The sequence below is a fragment of the Chiloscyllium plagiosum genome, unplaced genomic scaffold (genome assembly GCF_037043375.1).
Source record: "Chiloscyllium plagiosum isolate Xiang-an unplaced genomic scaffold, Cpla_swu_hap1 HiC_scaffold_24, whole genome shotgun sequence".
Classification (NCBI taxonomy): Eukaryota; Metazoa; Chordata; class Chondrichthyes; order Orectolobiformes; family Hemiscylliidae; genus Chiloscyllium; species Chiloscyllium plagiosum.
In genome coordinates this window covers 14,257,829-14,284,692 of record NW_028270162.1, presented here as the reverse complement: position 1 = coordinate 14,284,692, position 26,864 = coordinate 14,257,829, and the positions used below count along the sequence as shown (strand labels likewise).

General features: G+C 42.0%; 1 protein-coding gene across 2 annotated transcripts in view; it reads right to left on the bottom strand.

Moving 5' to 3' along the window:
* Positions 1 to 17,142: 17,142 nt before the first annotated feature.
* LOC122562546 (uncharacterized) overlaps positions 17,143 to 26,864 on the bottom strand; it is a 101,364-nt gene continuing 91,642 nt past the window's right edge. The window contains exons 11-13 of one of the 2 annotated variants that reach the window (XM_043715462.2): positions 24,136 to 24,264; positions 20,332 to 20,417; positions 17,150 to 18,376 (exon numbers count right to left, since the gene is read on the bottom strand). In XM_043715462.2, the coding sequence (XP_043571397.1) occupies positions 18,316 to 18,376; positions 20,332 to 20,417; positions 24,136 to 24,264 (276 nt within the window). In that variant the 3' untranslated portion in view covers positions 17,150 to 18,315. Of the gene's footprint in view, positions 18,377 to 20,331; positions 20,418 to 24,135; positions 24,265 to 26,864 lie in introns of both variants that reach the window. The other variant, XM_088000302.1, reaches the window with a different exon arrangement.

Genomic DNA, 26,864 nt, shown 5'->3' with positions numbered 1-26,864 from the left:
ATTTTGTTTCTTAATGTCACTGTGTGGTGCCTTGGGACATTTATTATTGATAAAGGTGCTACATAAATGCAAGCTGTGGAGACTTCACTACATTCAAACATTTTGAACACTTTATAAGACAGAAATTTTACAAACATTGTTCATCCAAATTCTTGCAGTTGAATTTTCTACCATTCTGTGCTTAAACGTTTTATGTTCTAATGCTAATTTTTTCTTTCAAAATCAAATTGACATTTTGGTGACTGGCCAAAAGTGGAAAAGTGTTATTTTGGGACGTGATTTGAATGGAGTCATCTCAGTTTTAGTCTCTCAGTATGTCCATCGTACAGCGAATTCCCTGTACACCACCAGTACTCAGATCACAGTGACTAGTGAACCTGTGTGCCTCAAAATACTTGGAAGTCTGGATTATTAGTCTTGTCACATTATTATTGCAGAATCAGATCCTGCTTTTCCTGTCACTGGCAAACCTCAATGCTCAAATATTTTTCTTTAATTGCACTGTTGTGCCTTGTTGGCCCCTCTCAGTGGCACTTCTGACACAAATGTGGAATATACTATAACACACTGAACCTATCTAAACTCTCCATGATACAAAGTATTTTAGATAGCGGTCCTCAAGCAAAGTATTGGCTGGGCCTTGATGCACTGTTAGTAACACATTGTGTATGTACAGGTAACCTGATGACATTAATAATTTATTTTGTTAGCAACAAAGAAATCTTGAAAGCAATCAAGACTGTTTAAGTTGGCTGATCTCCCAGCTTGTATTGATTCCCAGTTCTGCTTGTGCTAATACAGGAGCAATAAGACCCACTATGCGAGCTTTTCATTGAACCAGCAATTAACGGCTCCGAAACTTCAGCCCCATTACTCAGCCCTTTATTTCAAATAAACAATCGATTTTCTGAAAAAATACAGAACAAGCTTAAAAAAAAGGGATAAATCAGTCAATGTAATAAGAGGCCAGGTTGTAATTCAGGAGGGGAATTGCGAGGAGAACATAAGGAGGATTGCAAAGGGATACAGAGAGGTTAAGTGAAGAGGCACGAGTCTGGCGGATGGAAAGGTGGGCTTGTCCATTTTCCTAGGAAGAATAGAATATAGATAGAGTGGTTAAGAAGGCATTTAACATGCTTGCCTTCATTGCTCTGACCTCTGAGTATACAAGTTGGGACGTTATGTTGGGATTGTAAGGGACATTGGTGGGGCCTCTTCTGGAGTATTGTGTCGAGTTCTGGTCGTCCTGTTATCAGAAAGTGATTATTAAATTGGAGAGGCTTCAGTGGAGATTTGCCAGGATGTTGCCAGGAGTGGAGGGTGTGAGTTATGCAGGGAGGCTGGATAGGCTGGGACTTTTCTTGCTGGAGTGTATGAGGTTGAGGGGTGGCCTGGTGGAGGTTTACAAAATCATGAGGAGTGCAGATAAGGTGAATGGCAGGGTTTTTTTTCCCTACAGTGGGGGATTTCAAGATTGGAAGGTATATTTTAGGGTGAGAGCAGAAAGATATGGGGGGGGGGGGCAATTTTTTTGCAAGGAGATTGGTTTGTGCGTGCGGTGGGCTTCCAGAAGAGGTGATTGATAGGATGCAGTTACAACATTTGGGAGACATTTAGATAAGTAATGGATGGGTAATGTTTGGAGGGATGTAGACCAAGCAGAAGCAGGTGTGACTAGTGTAGTTTGGGATTATGGTTGGCATGGACTTGTAGCATGTTATTTAAATTGAGAAAGATTATAGAACACATTGGTACAGAGGGATTTGGGCGTCACATGAAGTTAGCATGCAGGTACAGCAATTGATTGGGAAAGCAACTGAAATGTTGGTGGCTTCTGCAAGAGGAATAGAATATAAAAGTAGCGAGGCTTTGCTGTAGTTATACATGGTGTTGGTAAGACAATTTTGTCTCATTTAATAAAGGATGTAAATACATTAAAAGCAGCTCAGAGAAGGTTCACTGAAATGATGGTGGGGAATTATCTAATGACGAAAGGTTGGGCAGCCTGGGATTGAATCCATTGGAGTCTAAAATTATAGAAGGCAATCTTACTGAGACTTATAACATCCTGAGAGGACTTCACAGGGTAGATGCTAAAATAGTTTTTCTCCTTGCGGAAAAGATTAGAATTAGGGGACACATTTCAAAATGGGGGGGGGGGGGGGGGGTCTCCTATTAAGACAGATGAGGAGAATTGTCTTCCCTCAGGGTCATGAACCTCGAACTCTCTTTCCTAGAGAGCAGTGGAGACAATCGCTGAGGGGCGAGGTCGATAGATTTTGACTAATTGGGAATAGAAATAGGTGGAGTTGATTAATTTTATTGAATGGCTTTGAGGTGGGGGGTTTGAACCACCTTCTCCTGCTCCTAATCGATACATTCATAACTGAACTTTCCCGATATTTCGCACAATTGCCTTCAAGCATGAAATATATAAGTGATATCGATGAAGACTCTGTCATGAACCATCTCAGGGTAAGCAGATTCTTGGAGGAAAAGAAAAATCATTTGTTAACACAACATCTAGTTTGAATTACGAAGATGGTCGACAGGTACGATGTCCCCTTTGGGTTAATAGGAACACAGTAGTTTGGGTATTAGTGGTTGACTTGAACAATGTTACTGTTTTGTCAAACCATACAGCAACATTTGAAATTCCAATTAAATTGTTTCAGTAGATCTACTTTTTGATCATTATTTTGGAGAATGTCAAGGCACATAGATGATTCAATATACTGAATTAAAGATTGATCGAGGAATTAAAGATTGATTGAGGATTGATTGTGCTTACCACTTACTCTCCTATGGTAACCGAAGTGCAAAATAGCACAAATCAACCCAAAATCTTCACTTAAGACTATCTAAGGTCTCATTACAAGCTATTATCTGCTTCCTTAACTGGGTAATGGCAGATTTCACAGATGAAGCTTCAAAGGGAAGAATGCCAAGAAATGATTGTGTGTCTTCAAAATCAAACGTTCACAAATTCCAGTTCCTGTCTGTCAGAACATGCAGTGAATTATCAATAGGAATTAGTATGTTAGGGGTAGTTTCCTAGAGCAATACATCATGCACCCAACAGGGAAGCAGGCTATATTGGGTAATGAGGCAGGTTAATAAATGACCTCTGAGTAAAAGATTCTCTAGGAAGTAGTGATCATAGCATTTAATATTATGTTTGAGAGTGAGGAACTTGGGTCAGAAACAACTGTGTTTAACTTGAATAAAGGAAATTATAATGAAATGGGGGTAGCTTTAGTTAAAGTGAACTGGGCAGATAGGTTTTCAGGAATGACAGTAAGCAAGCAGTAGCAGACACTTAGAATCATAGAATCCCACAGTGCAGAAAGATATTGTTTGACCCATCAGGTCTACAACGACCCTCTGAAGAGCATCCCACCCAGACCCAGTCCACCATTTATCCATGTATCCCCACTTTTACCATATTTAATCCACCTAAACTGCATATCCTTAGACACTACGGGGAAAGTTAGCATGGTCAATCTGCCCTAACCTGCACATCTTTAGACTATGGGAGGAAACTGAAGCATCCAGCGGAAATCCAGTCATACACGGGAGAACGTGTAAACTCCATACTGTCCCCAAGACTGGAATCGAGCCTGGCACTGTGAGGCAGCAGTGCTAACCACTGAGCCACTGTGTCACCCTTTTAAGGAGGTAATTCATGTCTCTCGGTAAAAATATATTCCGGTAAGGAGGAATGATTCTAAGAGAGGGAGAAACCAACATGACTAATCAAGGAAGTCAAGGAGAGTATAAAGTTGGAGGCCAAAGTCACTGATGACTCTGAAGACTGGGATCAATTCAGAATCCAACAATGGAAGACTAAAAAGATAATAAAGACAGAGAAAATAAACTAGGACAGCCAACTAGCGAGGAATCTAAAAACTAACAATAAGAGTTTCTTTAAATATATTAAAAGGAAGAGAGAGGTCAAAGTGAACATAGGCCATTTAGAAAATGAATATGGACAGTGTGGGGAGCAAGAAATTGGCAGTAGAATTAAAGTTAGTTTGCATCAGTGGAAGGTACTTTGAACATCCCATTAATACTAAAGAATACATTGAAGGAATTAAATATTGTCACCATAGGACAAACTAATAAGGCTAAAGGCAGATAAGTCCCATGGACTGATGGTTTCTAACCTCGGACACTAAAAATAGTAGCTACTGAGACAGTGGATGCATGGGTTGTAACTTTCCAAAAATTGTATACTGGAGAAGTACTAGAGGATTGGAAAGATGCTAATTTGACAGCTCTATTCAAAAAGGAAGGGAGGCAAGAGGTGGGTAACGATAGGCCAATTAGCCTAATGTTGGACAGGTATAGAAATCAATTATTAATAGCAACACATTTGGAAAATTATAATCTAATCAAATATGAAGGGAATTTGTGTTTAGAAGAATAAGTGGTGATTTCATTGAAACATATATGATTCTTGAGGGGCTTGACATGGTGAATTGCTGAGAGGATGTTTCCCCTCATAGGAGTCAAGGCTCAGAGGGCATAGGCTCAGAATAATGGGGCACCAATTTAAAACTAAAACGAGGAAGCATTTCTTTTCAAAGTGTTGTGAATCTTTGGAACTCATTGCCACAGAGAACTGTAGGAGCAGCATCTCTGCATATATTTAAGGATGAGATTCTTGATCAGTTGGAGAATCAAGGGTAATAGAGAAAGGGCAGGAAAGTAGATGTGAGGCATGTCAGATTAGCCATGATCCCATTGAATGGAGGAGGTCTGAGGGGCCAAATGGCCTACTCATGTTCCTACTTTTTATGGTCTTATGATTCACCAAGTACAATGGCCAGGGGGAGCAAAAAAGCAGGGAACCATTGCAAAATGCAATTTCAATTGACTACTTCAAATGATTCCAAACTGGGATCATTTTTGTGATGAAACATTCCCAAATAGAACCAAGCGACAGAAAAACCTGGAATGTCAGCTCCACTGTGATGAGTGGTAACATTGCAAATTGGATTTCTCCATATGGTTCAGAAGACAGGGCAAAAACATCTGCTTGGAAATAAACTACTGAAATGTGTTTGTGTATTCCTCTTGGAACTACAGCTAAGAAGCCCCATCCATAAATCTCCCTTTTGATGCTTTGATACCACAGGGGTCTCATAATGTAGGAAACATTCGACAGCAGAACATCAATCATACAGGATTCTGTGGCAGAGCTGCATTACAATTCATCAGGTTCAAGGAAGGGCTGTCTGAGTGTATGAAATTAGAAATTTAAATGGAATACCAAGGCAGAACAACTGTGTGCAAGCAAGCTTTTAGTTTAAACGAGCTTCAAGTTTATGTTGAAAACTATTAGGACTATCAGGCATGCACTGATTTTCTTGTACATCATGGAAACAAATACAGAGATGCACAATATACAACTCATGGCAAAATCCACATAGTTATACATTTTGTTCATTGAAATGCTTTTCAACCTCTGCCTATTTTATATGAAGATTTTTATAACCCGAGGGCACTTGAAATTGTTTTATGACCAGTTTTGTATCAGCAAATATACTTTATTTTGTGAAATATATTTATATTTGTGAAGGTATATTAAAATATCACAATGAATGGCTTACCTCTCCTACGTCGTGTCAACTCATTCTCTCCCAAAATTTGCTCTCAGCTTTTGTCTCCACCCAGTGACTGTGAAATTGAACAATTAATGTATACTCACCCTGTGTCTTTTCCAAAGAATTGAAATAACCTGGAAAGAAGATCGGCCAACGGAAGATGTTTGGAAGATAAAAACCTTTGCAACCTGTGGACTGTTGATATGAACTTTATTTCCCCAGTGTTTCCTCACGCCACCCATTATAACATTTTTTGTTTGTCTGCATGTGCAGTGGTTCTAAAAATGGGTTAAAGTTTCAATTAGTAGAGTGATTATTCATAATTTGGATATATGCAGCTGCAATTTATTTGTTTATAATAAATAGTAGATCCTTTCAAGTACAGGAACTTGTTCAGTAGTTTCTCACCATCAGATAGGGAAATTGGGGACTATAAGTATTTTGATTAAATCCTTATCTTTTGTGGTGTCACTGGAACTGCGCAGCTCCAGTATCAGTGCACTTTGCCATGTGAGTCGTGACAGGATCTGTGCTTTTTAGGCTGGGCAACCATTTACTATGCATCCTTGAAGCTCCTTGAGAAAGCAGTGATGACCTGCCTTCTTGAACTGTGGGAGTCCACTTGCTGTAGATACACCAACAAAAGGTGGGGATGGATTTCTAGGATTTTGTCCCAGAAATACCGAATGAATTGCTATATCGTTCCAAGTAGAATGGTGGGTAGATTATAGTTGAAGTAGTAGATGATAGTGTTTCAATATAATCTTCCCCCCTTACCTTTTAGATGGTTGTGGATTTGGAAGGTACTGTCAATGGAGTCTTTGTGAATTTTTATTGTGCATCTTGTTGATGGTACATCCAGCCACTATTGTGCATTGATAGTGGAGGGAATGAATGTTTAGTAGAAGTGGTGCCAATCAAGTGGGCTGCTTTGTCTTGGATGGTGTCAAGCTTCTTAAGCTTTATTAGCATTGCATGCATCTAAGCAACTGGGGAGTATTCCATTATACTCATAGAACATAGAACATAGAACAATACAGCACAGAACAGGCCCTTCGGCCCACGATGTTGTGCCGAACTTCTAACCTAGATTAAGTACCCATCCATGTACCTATCCAAATGCCGCTTAAAGGTTGCCAATGATTCCGACTCTACCACTCCCACGGGCAGCGCATTCCATGCCCCCACCACTCTCTGGGTACTCCTTGAATCTTGTTAGATAGTGGACAGCCTTTGGGGAGTTAGGAATTGAGTTATTTCAAGATTTCAAGCCTCTGACCTACTCTAATAGCCACTGTACTTATATGGCTAATTCAGTTCAGTTTCTGATCAATGGTAACTCTTAAGATCCTGATAATAGGGGATTGAGCATTGGCAATAACATTGAATGTCAAGGGGCAATGGTTAGATTCTCTTTTGTTGGAGATAGATCAATCCCTAACACTTCGGTAGTATGAATGTAACTTGCAACTTGTCAGCCTCAGAAATTATCCACGTTTTGTTGCATTTGGACATGGATTGGTCACACACAATCTGGAACCCCTTTTTTGATAAGCATGTTGAGAGGTTCACCAGTAAGGTTTCACAGTACTGCATAATGCCAACTATTGCAGCATGCACTTTGGGGAACCTAGCAATGTGAAGAAACATGATAGCTACATAATGTTTTTCTGCTGTGCAATAACTTTGCAGCTCTCTTGAAATAGGTTAGTTACTATTTTTATGCAGGCCCAGCTGGCTTCCTGGGAGATACTGCAAGAAACCATCGAGGTCTAATAGGCAATTGCATAAATGTTGAGTGCATTCATCAGCTTCACAGCATTATGCTGAGTTGTCCAGGTGTGTGTTCCTGGCTATGTACAAAGGAACCTCGATTATCCGAACGAGATGGGCGGGCACTATTTCATTCAGATAATTGATTATTCGCTTAATTGATTCAATGTCTTTCCTCTGGGGCTTGGAGTTTTCTGTAAAGTCTGCTCCCTGTTCAAGAGATAAGGCAGCATCACAGCGCATGTAAGCTTCGCCGCCCTCCTCCCCCAACCCCGTCCAACACCGCCCCCTTCCCCCCAGTTCTGTCACCCAACACCAACACCAACACCTCCCCCCCCCCCCGAACCCCGTGCAACACTGCCCCGTCCCCTCTCCGGGGCAACCGGACTGGACACCAACATTAAGACTGCTGCTACACTGCCTTTTCGAGAGTGAGTCTCCAAATACTGCGTGCGGGCGCGTGCACACACACATACATACACACACACTTTACTGCAACCTTTTGACAGGTTCGACCTTTGCCCTGTACAGGACAATGTTGGAGTGATCATCTGGGGCGGGGGCGGAGGGGTTTAGGATACACACCTGTGTAGAACTCCAGGGAAAGTGTGGGAGAGATAGAGAGAGAGAGAGAGATCTGTCATTTAGAGCCAGTGCCTGCGCTCCCAACAGTCCAGGACTGTTCTCGGCAGCACTTTTATTTACTGTAAAAAAAAGACGTGATCAGTGTTTCTGTTGGGACCTTGAGATCTCCTTCGGATAATCAGATTTTAGGATAATTGGTATTCAGACAATCGAGGTTCCTCTGTATTTTCACCATCTTCTTGCAAGCGGGCATCAGAGCCACCCGGCATTTGCCACGGGACTATGCCTACATCAGGAAACGATAAGAATTCATTTTTGTGTTTTAAACAGCAGTCGCAGCTTTAAACCCACAAAAACTCAGCAGCTGCCGGTCTGCCCACGTGACTGGGAGATAGGAGACAGAGGACAGATAGAATCCACACTAGACCAACATTACCCATGACTCATGGGCCAAAACTCCGGGATTAATTAAATATGGAAACCCATCTCCTAATCACATCAAGAGACTGACTGAAATACACACATACCCATCGATACGGAGCCATTCTGACACAAAGGACAGGCATCCACCAGACAGGTACGGACAGACCAATACACACCAACACCCCAAGGGAACAAAGGGGGGGTGCTAGCCCCTGCCCTCACAGAGAGAGACAAGCAGATAATACCCGGACCCGTTTTACATAAACCAATTAGCACCCTATTGTGCGTGCCCTACAACTCTCCTGGGACGGCAGGAAACAGCCTATTCGCACCTACTCCAGTGATGATGGGGAACTATCATCCCATTCATCCTCAAATCCCACACATCCTGACAACTAAAAGTATATAATATGAAGCTGCGCGCGGGAACAGCAGAGCAGCCGAGATTCGGACCTCGGCTGATCTCCGCCGGCGTTACTGCAGTAATAAATGTTACCGATTGTTGAACCGCACTCTGGGCTCGGACTGATATCATTTCATCCGCGCTAACATTCTGAAGGACAACTCGGAATGGTAAATAACCGGGGAGTTAGGAGGGCTAAAAGGGGCTATGAAATATCATTGCCCAGCAGGGTTAAGGAGAATTCAAAGGCATTTTATACATTTATTTAGGAGCAGGAGGGTAATTTGGGAAAGAATAGGCGTGCTCAAGAATAAAGGAGGGAGATTATGTGTGAAGCCAGAGGAAATGGGTGAAATCCTTAATGAGTATTTTACGTCAGTATTCACCAAAGAGAAGGATGTGAGGGATGTTTAGGTTACGGAAAGGTGTGTGAATACTCTTTGGCAGGGCAACATAACGAAAGAGGAAATATTGGGTGTCTTGAAATGCATTAAGGTAGACAAATCTCCAGGGGCAGATGGGATCTATGCAAGATACTGTGAGAGGCAAGGGAGTAAACAGCTGGGACCTTAACAGAATCTTTGCATCCTCTTTTACCTCACACAAGGTTCCAGACAACTGGAAAATGGCCAATGTTCTTTCCTTTTTTAAAAAGGGAAACAGAGATAATCCAGGTCATTACAGGTGAGTGAGCCTGCTGTCAACAGTGGCAAAGCAGTTGGAGAAGATATTGGCAACAGGATTATTCATATTTGGAAGTTATTGGACTTGTTAGAGATAGGCAGGATGGGTTTGTGCGTGAAAGGTCATGTCTCACCAACTTGATGTTGATGTTACCTACACGAACCTTAGTAAGGCATTTGATAAGGTATCTTGTGGCAGGCTGGTACAGAAGGTAAAGTCTCTCTGGGGTGAGCTGACTAAATGGATACAAAATGGGCTTTGTTATAGAAGACAAAGAGTAGAGATGGAAGGGTGCCTTCAGAATGAAGATCAGTGACTGGTGGTGTTTCACAGGGATCTGTGCTGGGACCTTTGTTGCTTGGAGGAAAGTATAGATGGTTTAATTAGCAAGTTTGTGGATGACACCAAAATTGATGGAGTTGCAGATCGTGAGGAAGATTGTCAAAGGATACAGTAGGATATAGATAGTTTGGAGACTTGGGCAGAGAAATGGCACTTAGAGTTTAATACAGACAAATGCAAGGTGATGCATTTTGGAATATCACATTCATGTGTAAATGATAAAATAAATGGTAGAGCCTTTAGGAGCTTTGACATAGAGGGATCTGGGCACACAGGTCCACAGATCCCTGAAAGTGGCAACACAGATGGATAAGTTGGTCAAGAAGGAATACAGCATGTTTGCCTTTATCAGCTGGGGCTTTGAATATAAAAGTTGGCAACTATAAAAAACTTTAGTTAGGCCACATTTGGAATATTGCCTGCAATTCTGGTCGCCTCACTACCAGAAGATGCGGATGCTTTGGAGAGGATGTAGAGAAGATTTACCAGGATGTTGCCTGATGTGGGTAGTTTTAATTACGAGGAGAGGTTGGAGAAACTCTGATTGTTTTCATTGGAAAGATAGAGGCTGAGGGTGGGACAACCTGGTAGAGATCTACAAAGTTACGAGAGGCATAGATAAGATGGATAGTCAGAGGCTTTTTCCCCAGGGTGGAAATGTCAACAACAAGGTGAGAGGGGGAAAGTTCAGGAGAGAAATGCTGGGAAAAGTTTTCACACAGAGTTGTGGGTGCATGGAATGCACTGCCAGCGGAGGTGGTAGCAGCAGACAGGTTAGCAACGTTTGAGGTGTCTCTTGACAGACACATTAACATGAGGCAAACAGAGGGATAGATACCGCAAATGGGCACTAAGTAGTGTGTCAAAATAAGGATTACAAATTGGTGCAGGCTTTGGGAGCCAAAGGACCTGTTTCTGTGCCCTATCCTATTGCATAAATACCAGCCCAGCCAGCAATACCCACATCTCAAAAGAAAAAATAATCTTTGGGTGTATTAGTTGGCGCATCTCCCTCATTTGGTGGAGACTTTTACCTTTTACCTTAGGCTGTTCACAGGATCTTCTGGGGAGTGTGCAGAGGAGTAATGTTGGAGGGAAATACAGTAGGACACCATCTACTTAAATACAACTCAATCTGCCTTCCTCTAATTTCACTGTCATATTGAAGGAAGCACTGCCAGTGATGCATGCACAACAAGATCCTACAAGCAGCGATGTGTATCTGTTTTATTGATTGTTGGATAATTGAATACTCCCAATTAACAATTTGAAATCCTGAAGCTGGATACTTAAAACACTTAGCACTGGTTGGAGCAGAAGATTTCCAATGGTTTCAGAGGCCATCAGGAAGGTTTTGAGACTAATTCTCAATTCCAGTGAATAGAAATCTGGCTTAAAACTATTCAGCCAGCTCTTTGGATTGTTTTATTCATTTGAACACTTCCACCATCTCAAAGCATACTAAACCTCTTCATATTTGTTTCCAAATTCTCCTTGATGTAATAGGATTACCATTGCTGTTTATGATTAATTACAAGTAAATACCACAATTATGGGCGACAGTCAAAATGATGGTCACAAACCCAAACAGACCAGTCTTATAATTAGAATCCACAAATGATATTGTGAGGAACATGATTTTTTTTTACTAATAATTCATCAAAGCATAAGAAGTAGGAGCAAAATGGACCATACAGCTGAATTTGATCTCCTTTCAACAGACAATGGTTGATCTTATATCATCTCCATTTTCCCTACCCCATCATCCATGTAGTCTTTGGTATCGAAAAGTCTACTACTCTCCATCTTGAATGTGCTCAATGACTGGGCATCCATAGTTCCAGTTAAAGAATTCCAAATATTTGTAACCCTTTGAGGAATTTTCCATATGGCTGACCTCTCATTCTGACATTGTGGGTGAGACTTTTGTCAGGGAGACTTGATAAAATTTCTAAAAACTATGTAGGTGAGGCTCTGACTTCCCCCACCAATGAAATATGTTAGCTCTCATTTCCAACATATTTCATTGGTGGAGGCAAGGGGTCGAGTGCGAATCATATGAGAGAAACCTAAACTCTACAGGGACATTTGAACTCTAAGTTCAAACTGACCTAGTTCTGGACAAAAAATCTGCAGATGCTGGAATTCAAGGTAGACAAGCAGGAGGCTGGAAGAACACAGCAAGCCAGGCAGCATCAGGAAGTGGAGAAGTTAACATTTTGGATGTAATCCCTCTTTAGAACCCTGAAGAAGGGTTACACCTGAAATGCTGACTTCTCCACCTCCTGATGTTCCCTGGCTTGCTGTGTTCTTCCAGGCTCCTGCTTGCCTACCCAGTTTTTGCTATTGCAAGGGTCCGAATCCATACTGTAGGAAAGTCACAATTTTTTAAAGAGATGGTGTAAATTCCTATGAAGAGAAGAATTGTGAAACTGTCCAGCTGTGAAATTATTCAATTCACCTTTCCTTTGAAAATTAAAAATATAAGGCTGGCAGTGTCTACGAGGATCGAAATGGTTGCTTTTCCAGCAGTTATTATAGGTGTTTGTTGACATTTCCCTAATGTTTTGAACCAGACCAAACCCCCTCAAAATATATTAAAATATAGTCTAGACACTTTCATATTTTTAATTTTAAAGGTAAGTGTAAGGTGCTGTGTTCCCGATGCAATTCAATTGGTCCAACTGCTCGACTTGAAACAAAACACACTTTAACTAAAATACAGACAAAATAAGAAGTGAATGAATAAAGAAAATAACTGGCTTAATTTTAACTCTATTCAAATATTTTAAACAAAATAACAGATATATTAACTACAACTAATTAACTGTTTCAATATAATAACATCCCATAAACGCCCTTAGCAAAGGCAAATTCAGTAAAATAGAATGTCTCACATGCAATTCTAGCAGCAGGATGCGAACCCCAGCTTTTAGCTGTAACAGAGAGAAGAATAACAGCTTCCATATTCAGATTCAAGATCCGAGCAACTACACTGAAGGCTAAAACTAAAAAAAAAATCCGGATTCTGTGGGAGCTTGACGCTACCCGTTCAGGCTGCTTAGACTATAAGACATAGGAGCTGAAATTAGGACATTCAAGTCTGCCCAGCCACTCAATCATGGCTGATAAGTTGGGGGTAGGGGAAGGTAGCTGCGAATGCAATTGGTAGATGAATATGGGGGGTGGGGGAGGTGATAAGTTGGAGATGAGGTGGAGCGGATGGATGGAAAAGTGATGGACAGTTCAAAGAGGGCGGTGCCAAGTTGGAGGCTATGTGGGGGGGGGGGGGGGGGGGGGAGGGGAAATGAGGAAGGATGAAATCCATGTTGATCCAGTGTGGTTGCAGGATCTCAAGTCAGAATATGAGGTGTTCTTTCTCCAGGTGTCAGGTGGTAAGGGTTTTGTGATGGAGGAGGCCCAGGACCTGCATGTCCTTGGCAGAGTGGGGGTGGGGGTGGGGAGTTGAAGTGTTCAGTTACAGGTTGGTGGGGTTGGTTGGTATGGGTATCCCAGTGTTATTCTCTGAAATGATCGTAAGTTGGCATCCTGTCACCCCAATGTACAGGAGACCACATCAGGTGCAACAGACGCAGTAGATGACATTGGTGGAGGTACAGATAAATTTCTATTGGATGTGGAAGGATCCTTTGGGGCCTTGGACGGAGGTGAGGGGGAAGGTATGGGAGCAGGTTTTGCACTTCCTGCGGTGGCAGAGGAAGGTGCCGGGAGTGGGGTGAGGGCGGGTGGGGAAGTGGATCTGATAAGGGAGTCACGGAGGAAATGCATTCTCCAGAATGCTGATGGGGTGGGGAACATATATCTCTCTGGTGATAGGGTCCAATGTAGGTGGCATTGGTGGGGTGGAAGGTGAAGACCTGTGGGTTCTGTCCTTGATGCATTGGGAGGGGTTGAGTTCAAGGGTGGAGGTGTGGGAAGTGGAGGAGATGCACTGGAGGGCATTGTCGACTACAATGGGAAGGGAAATTCCAATCTTGGAAGGAGGAGACCACCTGGGATTTCTAAGGTGGAATAATGGCTGGCGTTTTTACAGGAGGCAGGGTGGGAGGAGGTGTACATAAGGTAGCTGTGGGAGGCTTGTAGTAGATGTCTGTGGTTAGTCCGTCACCGGAGATGGAGATGCAGATCAGAGGAAGAAGGGGAGATTGGAAGGAGAAGTTGTTAATGGTGAGAACCAGTTCAGCCAGGCAGATGAGGGTGTCAATGGAAGGGTACTGGTTGGGAGGGGAAGAAACGGAGGGCTTGAGTATAAGTCATTTTTTATGAATAAAGTATTTGAAGGGATTTAAATGTTTTGAATGAACTTTTACGAATGTAATTACTGTAACAAAATTAAAATATAAATATCTATTACAGATTTTATGCCCTTCATCTCAGTATAGCTACTGAGCTTTGCTATTGGTGGATCATTATCAATGCTGATAGTGGTGAGGGGACGAGGGTTGACTTAATTTGGCATGTAAGCTAAAAGGGGGTGGCTGGAGAGCATCTTAACATGCACTATTCCTGGCATAAGTTGCCACTCAGAGGATATCTGCCAAAAAGACCACAATCTCTTGTGCCTCCACCATCTTTACAGGTGACCATATACCTGGACAAATGTTGGAAACTGGCTGTTGCACTTCACATTCTGGAATAGTGGTGCTGGAAGAGCACAGCAGTTCAGGCAGCATCCAATGAACTGCTGTGCTCTTCCAGCACCACTAATCCAGAATCTGGTTTCCAGCATCTGCAGTCATTGTTTTTACCTTGTTGCACTTCACTGTCAATGTAATGGTACAGCCTTCACAAATCCATGCTGCTCACGGCACATGGCTGATACTCCCTCATACTCTCAAACCCATTCTCTCAGCTGAATCCATGTAACAGCTCAGACTATACTTTACCTGTCCTTAGCTACATCCTATCTAAAAGCCCTCAGTAGGTCACTGTTATTCTGTCCCCAGTGCCCACTGGAGACCCATATCTTGTCATTGTCTAGTAAGGAAATATCACAGTCAGTAATTGGACAAATTCCAAACACAAGTTTTTACTTATATCCACTAAAAGGAACAGAAACAGAAGAGAGATATATTAATTTGCATTGTGGTTGCAAATTAAGTGCTGGCATTATGAACAATGACTATTTTCCATTGTATAATGGTCTACTCAATTCAGCTCCCATATACTGATGAGGGGGGTTGTCAATCAGGTCTTGACTGACTTGTAGCACTACACACAGCTGAGAATTTATGGTCAACGGGAACTTCTGCCCCAATATCTTCCTCAGAAGAAAACTTCTCCAGTTTTAAATATCCAGCACAACACTTCATTGCCTGCCTATACCAGGACGATATGACACATTTCAGTCTATACTGAAGAGTGACTCCTAACCTCCAAAGACCAGACCAGTCGAATAGCATATTCAGCAGCTACATACTCAGCTCCAGCACAGCCCTTGTCAAAGCATGGGTTGCATTCTACCTCAATTTGAGTTCTAAAGAGGAATCTTTGGACTTGAAACTTTAACTGTCCTATTTTCAAAGCTGCTACAATACATCCAGCATCTTCTGTTTTTATGTCAGATTTCCAGCATCTGCAGTATTTTGCTCTTATTTGACTCCTTATTTTAGATTTGTTCGACAGGAAAAACAACCTCAGTGTCTACCCTCTTCATTGTTCTAAAGTCATATAGGTTCATTCTAATCAATCATTTCACATAAAACTCTTCTACTCACTTTATGATTCTATCACAAAGGATTTCTCAAAATTAAGCCCCTCTCGTAGTTTTTCGCGAGAGCTCTTAAATCCTGGAATAGTTCCCCATCTTCAGACAAACTTGGGAATCTTCTTAAAAACTATTAATATAACTTATGGCAACATCACTTTGGACTGAATATTTGGAGAAGATGTTAAAATGTTATCATATGTTTGCTCTGCTTGACTGACTCCAGCATCTCTATATCAAGTGAGCATTAAAATACAAACAAACCGGTAGATCTTACTTTGCATTTTTCAGTGTTTGATTTTGATTGATGCTCAGGATGTTGACTCTAGCTCTGCTGATCAGCTGCTTGGTTACAGAAAGCAGGTGTGCAAGGACATGATATTTCCACTGACTTGTTTTTAAAAAAAGCATTGTAGTCAGGCCCAGACCATTTCCAACAAAACAGCATACACTACTTCTAAAAAGAGGCAAATGCTATGTTAAACGCACAAAGCACACTAACTGAATAAAACAATTGCAGCACTACAATTACTGAATAGTTTATACATTATCCTTCACAAATATTTGCATTATGTAAAAGCATCTGTAGTAGAACTGGTTTTATGGCATTGAACAATTTAAAATAATTCATTGCTCAGTTGATTCAATTTTGGTAATGAAATATGAATCTCAAAACAAGGAAAGTAATAATTTTAGAGTCAAACAATTAACATGGCTTCAGCATTGAATACTGTTTTTATCTGCTCATACAACTGTTACTAGGATGGTCTACCTTTGCAAGGCTACAATACCTTAATGACATTTTCATATTACTGAGAGGAAGATCTATACTTCAACTCCTGTGTTTATATTGTAAAATTTACAACTGCATCAAAGCAATAGGATCATGAATACATAAATATTTGAGTCAACAGGACAGGACAGGACAAGGGGGAAAAGATTTAGCAATGTTAACCAAGAAAGCCAATCCATCATTCACTCTGATGATAAAAACTGCACGATTAATCAAATATAAAAGCATGAAACCTAATTTCCTGTCTCAAAAGAATGTTAATCAAATTTCAATTTGGAATGGAAGCAGAAAGAAAAGCATGTGGCTAGAATGATGCAAAGTGACGAAGAATCTTTGAGCATCCCAATGTGGATCTGCTTCTGAACAATAGGTAAGTTGCTGGGCTCAGTGCAGCTTCACACGACCTTTTGAAGATCCACTAATTAAGTTTACGAACCAATAGTCAATAAATATTGCTTTATCCTAGAAAATATAAAGATAACTGGTGATTTTTAACACCAGATTGTTTGATTGTTAAGTTTGCCTCCAGATATATTGAGATGGTGGTGCTTTGCAAGGAGTAATTTTGGGGCAAAAATGTATGTAACGTGACATTTTTCTCCTTCGCATTCTTTATTCACAACAGTTTTCAGACAGACTTGTGAAGAATGATACTAAAGTAAATATACCAGTTTTAGGCTACAGAAAGCTAATCTACCAAGAGGTTCAGATTTGTACTCAGTACACAAAAGCAGTTTTTTTAAAAAAGAGAGGGCGATGTTACATGAGCATCATTAAAAGTACTAAAAATTAAAAAAAGAGAAAATAATAATGTAATAGAGACAAGTAGATAAGTAATTTGGTTTACATGAGACTTTATATTTGAGCCTCATATACAAAGGGATTGTTGTCTATTTTAGATGATCATTATGAATGCCTGAATAATAGATTGACCCAACATCAACTATCCTTAGGAAGCCACTTTGTGAACGAGACACAGATTCCTACCTCTGAATGCTCCTAAGGTTATGAAGTAATTCTTGTTTTACATCTAATTAAGAAAGACTTACATTCAATATTATTAGTTTTTTAGTAGCAACATGTTTAATTCACAGAAATAAGAAAGCAAAATTGGTTACATCATTGAAGATATTACACAAATTAGGCTCTTGGAGTGATATCATTGTGTGTCTGGCTCATATAATTGCATTTTTAAAACTGCACAGTACTGACTGTAATGAATCAGCTGAAACAGATATTTTACAGGCACAACCTAACAATGATAGAAAAAACATTTCCAGTCTCAATTAAATCAATTAGGGAATGGAAAATTTAACATTTGACTTTTTTTGAAATGAATGGGTGCTTGCAGGAGCCATCTGATACTTTCTCCAAGGCTTTATGGGCAAGGCTGGACAATGAGCGACATCAAGCTAGTCAACCATTGCCCGAAATGTTGATTTCGAAGCTCCTTGGATGCTGCCTGAACTGTTGTGCTCTTCCAGCACCACTAATCCAGAACATGGAGTACATCCGTCAAGTCCAATCTGGCTCATACCCCTCCGCAACTACCACACAAGCGCATTTTCAAGCAAAAGCCAATAGTTCAAGGTCTGGAATATGATCCTCAGCTCTGAGTAAGGTGATCTATAATGCCCTAAATGTGCACCTTCTAATCCACAAGTTTGTAGAATGATAAAATTGTTACCTTCAGGTAAGAGTTAGTACAAAGCTACAAAATGCAACATTTTATTTCGGAAGAAAAAAAAACTCAGTACATATTTCCAAAAATCTAATCATTGACACAATTTGAAATGCCCTTTTCTCCATTTTGACCAGAAAAGTAAAGGTTTGCTAAAAATACATTAAGTTCTCCTGTAGGACCGAAAGGTGACTAATGCATGGCTAGTGCTGTAATAAAACATGTATTTGCTTTCATGTCCTTACAAGCAAATTCTTAAGTATTCTCTTGTTATGAAGCCATTCGTTTGGGCATCTAGTTACGAAAGACTTTGCTTGCACCGAAATTAGTGCCTAGTAGCAAATCATTCAAATCACTGGAATAAAAAGAAATAAAATTGTAAGATCATAGAAGACACTTTTCAGATGATTCCACAAAACTGTTAACAATGCAGCTTGACTCCAATTCAATTATTTTATATCTAGCTCAAACAACTCTAACCTAAATCTGATTTTGATGAAAATGTTTCAACAGTTTGAGACAAAATAGAATATCCATGTTGCATTACAAATTTATTGATTTTACATTGTTGAGTTTTGTACACTATTCATGGGGTTAGGTGGAAAGAGAGAAATTAACATCTCTTTTTCTTCCATTCCTGTGAAATCTGTCTATTAAAATAACATTGCTAAAATCAATAAATTGTGCATGAAAGTGCTCATATTGGCTATACTAAGCAGTTCAATAAAACAGACGATAACATTGGGTAGAGCTGATAAGGTTTAGCTAACATCTTTCTCTGCTAGTTCATACTCTAAAATCTAGCCCATGAGGTCATTTTTCTTGCACTTGCCCAGGGAATAATAGTCAACAGGTTATTCAAACACTTGGATGCCACACAGTATGCTTCTGACCACACAGCTACCATAGGTTAATTGATAATCATTAAGAAAGCCTGGAGAATTTTCTAATCTGTTAAATACGGTGCAAAAAAGTCAATAACAATGCCCTTATTGCAATCCAATTCAAATTAGCTAACTCATCTGTGTTGGGATAAAGTTCGACACTTCCTTATTTGTGAAACCTATTTTTCTATTCAACCTATTCAGAAGGGACATCTTGTGGCACAGAGATAGAGTCCCTACCCTGAATAGGGAGGCCTGGGTTCAAGTCCCAACTGCTACAGAGGCACAGTCGAAAAGTGTGGTGCTAGAAAAGCACAGCAGGTCAGGCAGCATTCATGGAGCAGGAGAGTCGACTTTTCAGGCATACTGAAACGTTGACTCTCCTGCTCAGTGGATGCTGCCTGATCTGCTGTGCTTTTCCAGTGCCACACTTTCAATTATGCCTCTCCAGCTTCTGCAGTTCTCACTTTCTCCTGCTACAGAGGCATGTAATAACATCTCTGAACAGACTGATTAGAAAAATAAGTTAATTAAAAAAAAACTGGACAGCCTCTGCACCATAAGAAGGCCCCTCAATGAATACTGGCTAAACTCACTGACTGATCAGTAAATTCTTGCACCTCATTAAGAATGGGTCATTATCCTTTTCAAATATTTCATACCATAGGATTAACTTTATTGAAGTTTATTTAGCAGGTCTCTTGGTTTTCCAGAGTAGATGGCTGGACAATGGAAAATCTATTTCTGGGGGCAGGGAGTAGCATTGGCAGTGGTAATGTCACTGGCCTTGTAATCCAAAACATAGGCTAATATTCTGGTTACATGGGTGCAAATCCCTGTACCACAGAGTGCAATTTGAGCTTCTTATTTTATTTCTTATCGACCTAATCCTAATCCAGTCACCATCAGTTGTTTTAAAACACTTCGTTCATTAATGTCTTTTAGGGAAGTAAATACATCATCACCTCTTGGTCTGATCTACATGCAACTCCAGACTTACAGCAATGTGATTCTTAATCACAAGGAAGAGCAATGAATGCTGCCTAGCAAGTGATGCCCACATCCCAATAATGAATAAAGAAGAAACTATCATGGTGCTCTTTTTTGTCTTCATTGATAACGCAAGTTCCATTGTCCAGGCATTTACTGTCATGTTTATGTATTGCAAAAGTACAAAAGAAAGAAAACAGCTTTTCCTTGCACTGAGACTATATTGATTAATCACTAGAGAGATTATTGCAATGGTATTTGCTGAATAATACTGTCTAATCAGATAATAAAAGAAATTAATTTTCGTCCTGCAAGCAAAATTACTGTGGAATAGGCTATAATTATTATTATACCTCACTGTCAATCAGGTCTCTGTTTCTTATACAGCATTGAATGAACACAGAATTTTGTTCCATAAATATTTTGAGTCTTTTACCTGAAATCAATCTCCCCTTCCTTATCTTTGTCCAACAGAATCATTAGCTTATCCTGTTCAACATCATTCAAAGGGACTTTAGCATTCTGCAATAAACAGGAGTTGTCACTTTATAAACAAGCAAACATTATCTTTGTTTTGTGCAAAGAGTGATGTGAAAGAAATCAAAAAGCTATGTTTCAACTTTGCAGCAGATAAAGACAAAAGAACTGACTGGAGGCATGTAAGAGTATCTGGACTCTGGTTTCCAGCATCTGCAAACCTTGTTTTTACCTAGTTGATTTTAACCCTACTGCGAATCATCTTGCAAGGATGCCTGTCTTGTGATCTATATGGACTTCAGTAAAGCGTTCGACAAGGTTCCCCATGGGAGACTCATTAGCCAGGCTATATCTCATGGAATACAGGGAGAACTAGCCATTTGGATACAGAACTAGCTCAAAGGTAGAAGACAGAGGGTGGTGGTGGAGGGTTGTTTTACAGACTGGAGGCCTGTGACCAGTGGAGTGCCACAAGGATCGGTGCTGGGCCCTCTACTTTTTGTCATTTACATAAATGATTTGGATGCGAGCATAAGAGGTACAGTTAGTAAGTTTGCAGATGACACCAAAATTGGTGGTGTAGTGGACAGCGAAGAGGGTTACCTCAGATTACAACAGGATCTTGACCAGATGGGCCAATGGGCTGAGAAGTGGCAGATGGAGTTTAATTCAGATAAATGCGAGGTGCTGCATTTTGGGAAAGCAAATCTTAGCAGGACTTATACACTTAATAGTAAGGTCCTAGGGAGTGTTGCTGAACAAAGAGACCTTGGAGTGCAGGTTCATAGCTCCTTGAAAGTGAAGTCGCAGGTAGATAGGATAGTGAAGGCGGCATTTGGTATGCTTTCCTTTATTGATCAGAGTATTGAGTACAGGAGTTGGGAGGTCATGTTGCGGCTGTACAGGACATTAGTTAGGCCACTGTTGGAATATTGTGTGCAATTCTGGTCTCCTTCCTATTGGAAAGATGTTGTGAAACTTGAAAGGGTTCAGAAAAGATTTACAAGGATGTTGCCAGGGTTGGAGGATCTGAGCTACAGGGAGAGGCTGAACAGGCTGGGGCTGTTTTCCCTGGAGGTCGGAGGCTGAGGGGTGACCTTATAGAGGTTTACAAAATTATGAGGGGCATGGATAGGCAAAGTAGTCCCTGGGGTTGGGGAGTCCAGAACTAGAGGGCATAGGTTTAGGGTGAGAGGGGAAAGATACAAGAGACCTAAGGGGCAACCTTTTCACGCAGAGGGTGGCATGGGTATAGAATGAGCTGCCAGAGGATGTGGTGGAAGCTGATACAATTGCAACATTTAAGAGGCATTTGGATGGGTATATGAATAGGAAGGGTTTGGAGGGATATGGGCCGGGTGCTGGCAGGTGGGACTAGACTGGGCTGGGATATCTGGTCGGCATGGACGGGTTGGACCGAAGGGTCTGTTTCCATGCTGTACATCTCTATGCCTCTAAGTTTTCCTCCTCTCTCTACAAGAATTTCAGTGAGTCTCTCTCACTGCAACCCCGCAGGTCATCTCCTCTGCCCTGAAGCTCTTCAACCATGTCCTGAACCAGAGTCACCTCATTTCCCCTTTCCTCACCTCACCCCAGCTCCAACATTCCAGCTCAGCACCACCCTCATGACCTGTCCTACCTGCCTATCTTCCTTTCCACCTATCCACTCCACCCTCTTCTCTGACCTATCAGCTCCATCCCCACCCCCACTCAACATATTGTACTCTATGTTACTTTCTCCCCACCCCCACTCTGCAGGCACCCTGCCTCTTTTCCTGATGAAGGGCTTTTGCCCGAAACTTCGATTTTCCTGCTCCTCGGATGCTGCATGACCTGCTGTGCTTTTCCAGCACCACTATAATCTAGACTCTGGTTTCCAGCATCTGCAGCCCTTGTTTTTACCTAGAATGTAAGAGTATTACAGTCTGAATTTTCATATTGACTGGACAAGTCAGATGGGCTTGGGTAACATGAAATTAATTTATAGGGTGCACCAGGGATTGCTTCTTAGAGCAGATGGAGTTTAATGTAGGAAAGTGTTCAATCACGTACTTTGGTAGTAAGAATCAAAAGGCAGATTATTATTTAAACATCACACGATAACAAGTTATAGTCCAACAGATTTATTTGAAATCACATGCTTTTGAGTATTGCTCCTTTGTCACACTTCACCTGATGAAGGAGAAGTGCTCTGAAAGCTTGTGTGATTTAAAATAAACTTGTTGGACTATAGCCTGGTGTCATGAGACTTCTGATTTTGTCCATTCCAGCTCAACACCAGCACCTCCACATCATTATTTGAATGGTGAGAAAGAGAGACCAAAAAAATGCACAGCACAGAAGGATTTGGCTATTTTTGTGCAGAATACACAAAATGTTAGCATGCAGATGCAGCACATAATTAAGACAGGAAATGGAATTTTGGCGTTTATTGCTAAGAGGTTGAAATTTAAACATAGGGAAGCTTTTTTTATTGTATATGGTGTTGCGTGAGGCTGCACCTGGAATACTGTTGACAGGTTTGGTCCCTGTATTTAGGAAACAATGCACTGGCATTGGAGGCAGTTCAAAAGGGATTCATTGCGCTGATCGCTGGGATGAAAATGTTGAGTTATCAAGAGATTGCAGAGGGTATAGACTGGGAATCCTTTCTACTCTTTTTTGAAAGAAGGCAATGGAAATTTTATGGGCAGCACAATGGTTAGCACTGCTGCCTCACAGCCCCAGAGACCCAGGTTCAATTCCCACCTCAGGCAACTGTCTGTGTGGAGTGTGCACATTCTTCCTGTGTTTACGTGGGTTTCCTCCGGTTTCCTCCCACAGTCCAAAAATGGGCAGGTTACGTGAATTGGCCATGCTAAATTGCCCGTAGTGTTAGGTGAAGGGGTAAATGTAGGGGAATGGGTCTGGGTGGGTTGCTGTTCGGAGGGTCGGTGTGGTCTTGTTGGGCCAAAGGGCCTGTTTCCACACTGTAAGTAATCTAATCTAAGAATGACTAATCATGTTAGGCCTGTATTCATTAATTTAGAAAAATGAGGGTGATCTTACTGAAACATACAAGATTCTGAGGTGGCTTGACAGGATAGATGCTGAGATGTTTCCGGTAGTGGGAGATAGTTCTAGAATAAGGGTATACTCATTCAAAACAGATGCAAAGAAATTTCTTTTTTAAGAGAGCAGTGAATATCCAGAATTCTCTATAGCATAGAGTTATGGTGACTAGATTGCTGAAAGTATTTGAAGAGAAGAGAGACAGATCTTGAATTTTAAAGAGTTAGAGGCACAAAAGTTGAGACTTGGGGCAAATCAGCCCATGACCTTGTTGAATGTTAAATGATCTTCCCTTGCTCCTATTTATTGTGCTCTTATTAATTCCAGAGGGCCGCACAAGTGAATGCCCTTAATATCAACGAGAGTGTTTGACCAAGTGTACCACCAAATATTTCATGTTACTTTCAAAATTAGTTGAAACAGCTGCTTCATTATTTTTAAGCATGTCAAGACCATGGCAGATAAAATGAAACTGTAAGGTGCTCAGTATCATTAAAGGAAATGTTGAGCATATTAAAAAAAGGTTAGGCAAAAAGTTTCCTTCTACAAGTAATTTCATTTTGACAAATACTAAATTGGAAGAATTTCACAAGATAAAAACACTTCAAGATGAATCCAAGTTATTTGAGTATTTTTATATGTGTTTTTCGAGATGGTCTGCTTATGGAACTTTTGCTGCATTTCATTATGAAGAATGCAGTGTAATACTGACCTCCAGTGATGTCCGGAACTCCTTTAAATTAATAAATCGGTTCTCAGTTATATCGAAGTTGTCTAAGAAATGTTCCAACTGTAGATGGTGCACCTTCATGAATTCTTTCAGTTTAGTAAGGGGATCGGCCTGCGACAAATGTTAAAGAACTACAAGAGTCACTTGCAATGGAAAAGTGATATATGCTTAATAAAACTCCTCAGATTTCTTTTCTGCTACTTTTCTGGATTTTTTTTTTCTCCTGTCAGTGTTTACCTTTCCATTCTTCTCTGCAGTACAGCCCATTGGTCACTCACATATCAATGGTGGCAGGGTGTCTCAGTGGTTAGCACTGCTACCTCAGTGCCAGGGGCCCAGTTCGATTTCAGCCTTGGGCGACTGTGTGGAGTTTGCACATTCTCTCAGTGTTTGTGCGGGTTTCTTCCAGGTGCTCTGGTTTCCTCCCACAATCCAAAGATGTGCAGGTGAGGTGCAAATGTAGAGTAATAGTAGGGTCATGGGTCTGGGTGGGATACTCTTTGGAGGGTCGGTGTGCATTTGTTGGGTCAAATGGCCTGCTTCCACACTGTAGGGATTCTATGATGATCTCTGTGAACTCAGAGAAAATGTTTGAACAGAATAATTACAACCAAATCTGTCCTTGTCCTTACCTACTATTCACAATTTTCTACTTCCAGTGGGAGTGAGTGATAGTGGTGGAGGGGAAAGTAAAAAGTGTCACTGGAAGTCAACCAGGAGCAGGAGCCCTGAGTGATTATCTCCTCTGAAACCAAGGCTACATGCTCTATGACAATCTCTAACTCAGCAATGATTTGGAATATTGTGTATCCATAAATCTAAAGTTATGATCAGATAAAATGATACTTGTGGGAGTACTACAACAGATTTTCAAAGAGGTAGCTGCAGGCATTACTGCAATTTCATAAATATTTACATTAAACATCTACACAAAGCATTAATTTGAATTTTATGTAAAGTATCTTATGGTTACAACCATTTTGATCGTGAAAGATTTATGGGCTGTAAAAAACCTGAGAAGATATTTTATGTGACTGAATTTAACAAAATGAATTGAAAAGCAGCAAAATAGGGATAAAGATTACAAATCTGTCTAGGTCACACAGGAAGAAAAAATAGCAGTGCGATTACTTTTGGATTGTAGGAAGTGCTGGTATGGATAGGACATGATGAAATGCCTTCTTCAGTAACTGGAAGGAAGTCCAGCACACATTTGAGGCATAGAATATGCCCACCAATTATGTTGAGCTACCTCTCCATATAAATAGAGAATTACGCGGGCATGGGGGTGGTCCCGTCGGCCTACGCCGACGACGTGCTCCTCACTTTCACCAACCCAGCTGACCTGGGGAGTTTGCGCGAGTGCCAGGCCGTGTACTCGGCGGCGTCTTCCGCCAGGATCAACTGGGCCAAATGTTCCGGACTACTGGTCGGCCCGTGGCGGGTGGACTCTCTGCCGGAGGAGTTACGGGGGTTCAGCTGGAGTACCACCCATCTCCTCTACCTGGGGGTCTACCTCAGCCCGGCTGAGGAATCCTGGCCGGCCAACTGGCAGGAGCTGGAGGCCAAAGTCTCGGCTCGCCTAGGCCGCTGGACAGGACTGCTCCGAGTGCTATCTTACAGGAGTCGAGTGCTGGTCATAAACCAGCTGGTGGCCGCCATGCTGTGGTACCGGCTGGTCACTTTGGTCCCTCCTCTTGGCTTTGTCGCTGGCATCCAGAGAACGTTGGTCGATTTCTTCTGGGACAAAAAGATGCACTGGGTCGCCGCGCAGGCTCTGAGTCTCCCTATTGAGGAGGGCGGTCAGTCGCTGGTGTGCGCCCGCACCCAGGTCGCGACGTTCCGCCTTCAGACCTTGCGGCGATACCTTTACGTCGAGCCTCCTCCTAGATGGTGCGCCCTGGCGACGTATTTTTTCCGCCAGGTGCGTAACCTCAACTACGACACGCAGCTCCTGTTCGTCGACCGTGACGGTTTGCAGGTCGCCCTCAAGACGCTGCCTGTCTTTTACCAGGACCTGATCACTGTCTGGAACATGGTCGAATCGCGTCGCGCCTACCCTCCGGCTGGAGTAGCGGCTGTCGTCAGGGAGCCGTTGCTCAGGAATCCGCACCTCCGTACTCGCGGGTTCGAGTGGCTGTCGGAGGAGAGGGCCGCGGCGGCGAGGGTGACCAGGGTCGGGGACGTGCTGGGTGCCGGGGGCCTGGGCTGGACGCTGCCGCAGGACATAGCAGGCAGGGCGGCGGTAGACGTCCAGTACGTGGCCACCGCCATCCGACGCCTCAAAACGGCGGTGCTCGGACCCGACGTAGTACACCAGTTGGAGGACGCTCAGGTGTGCGGTGGGATCCCGTCCGAGCTCACCCCAGCCCGGACGGAATTTCACATTGGCCCCAAGGTCCCGTACTTCCCGCGGGAGCCTGTGCCCCACAACCTGAGCCGCCTCCGAAATTTTAACTTTGTTTTGTTTCGGGAGGTGAAAAGGAGAGCCCTGTACCGACTGCTGCTGCACACCATCCACCTCTTCTCCCTCATCCACCGTCCGGACACGCCTTGGCGTGCCCATTTGCCACCGGGCGGTGGGGATCCCCAGTGGAGGGCTCTCTACGCGGGAGTCCTCCCCCTTTCTCTCGGGGATCTGGGGTGGAGGGTGCTGCACGCAGCAGTCCCCTGCAACCGCAGATTGCGGTGGTTCACGGACTCCCAGCCCA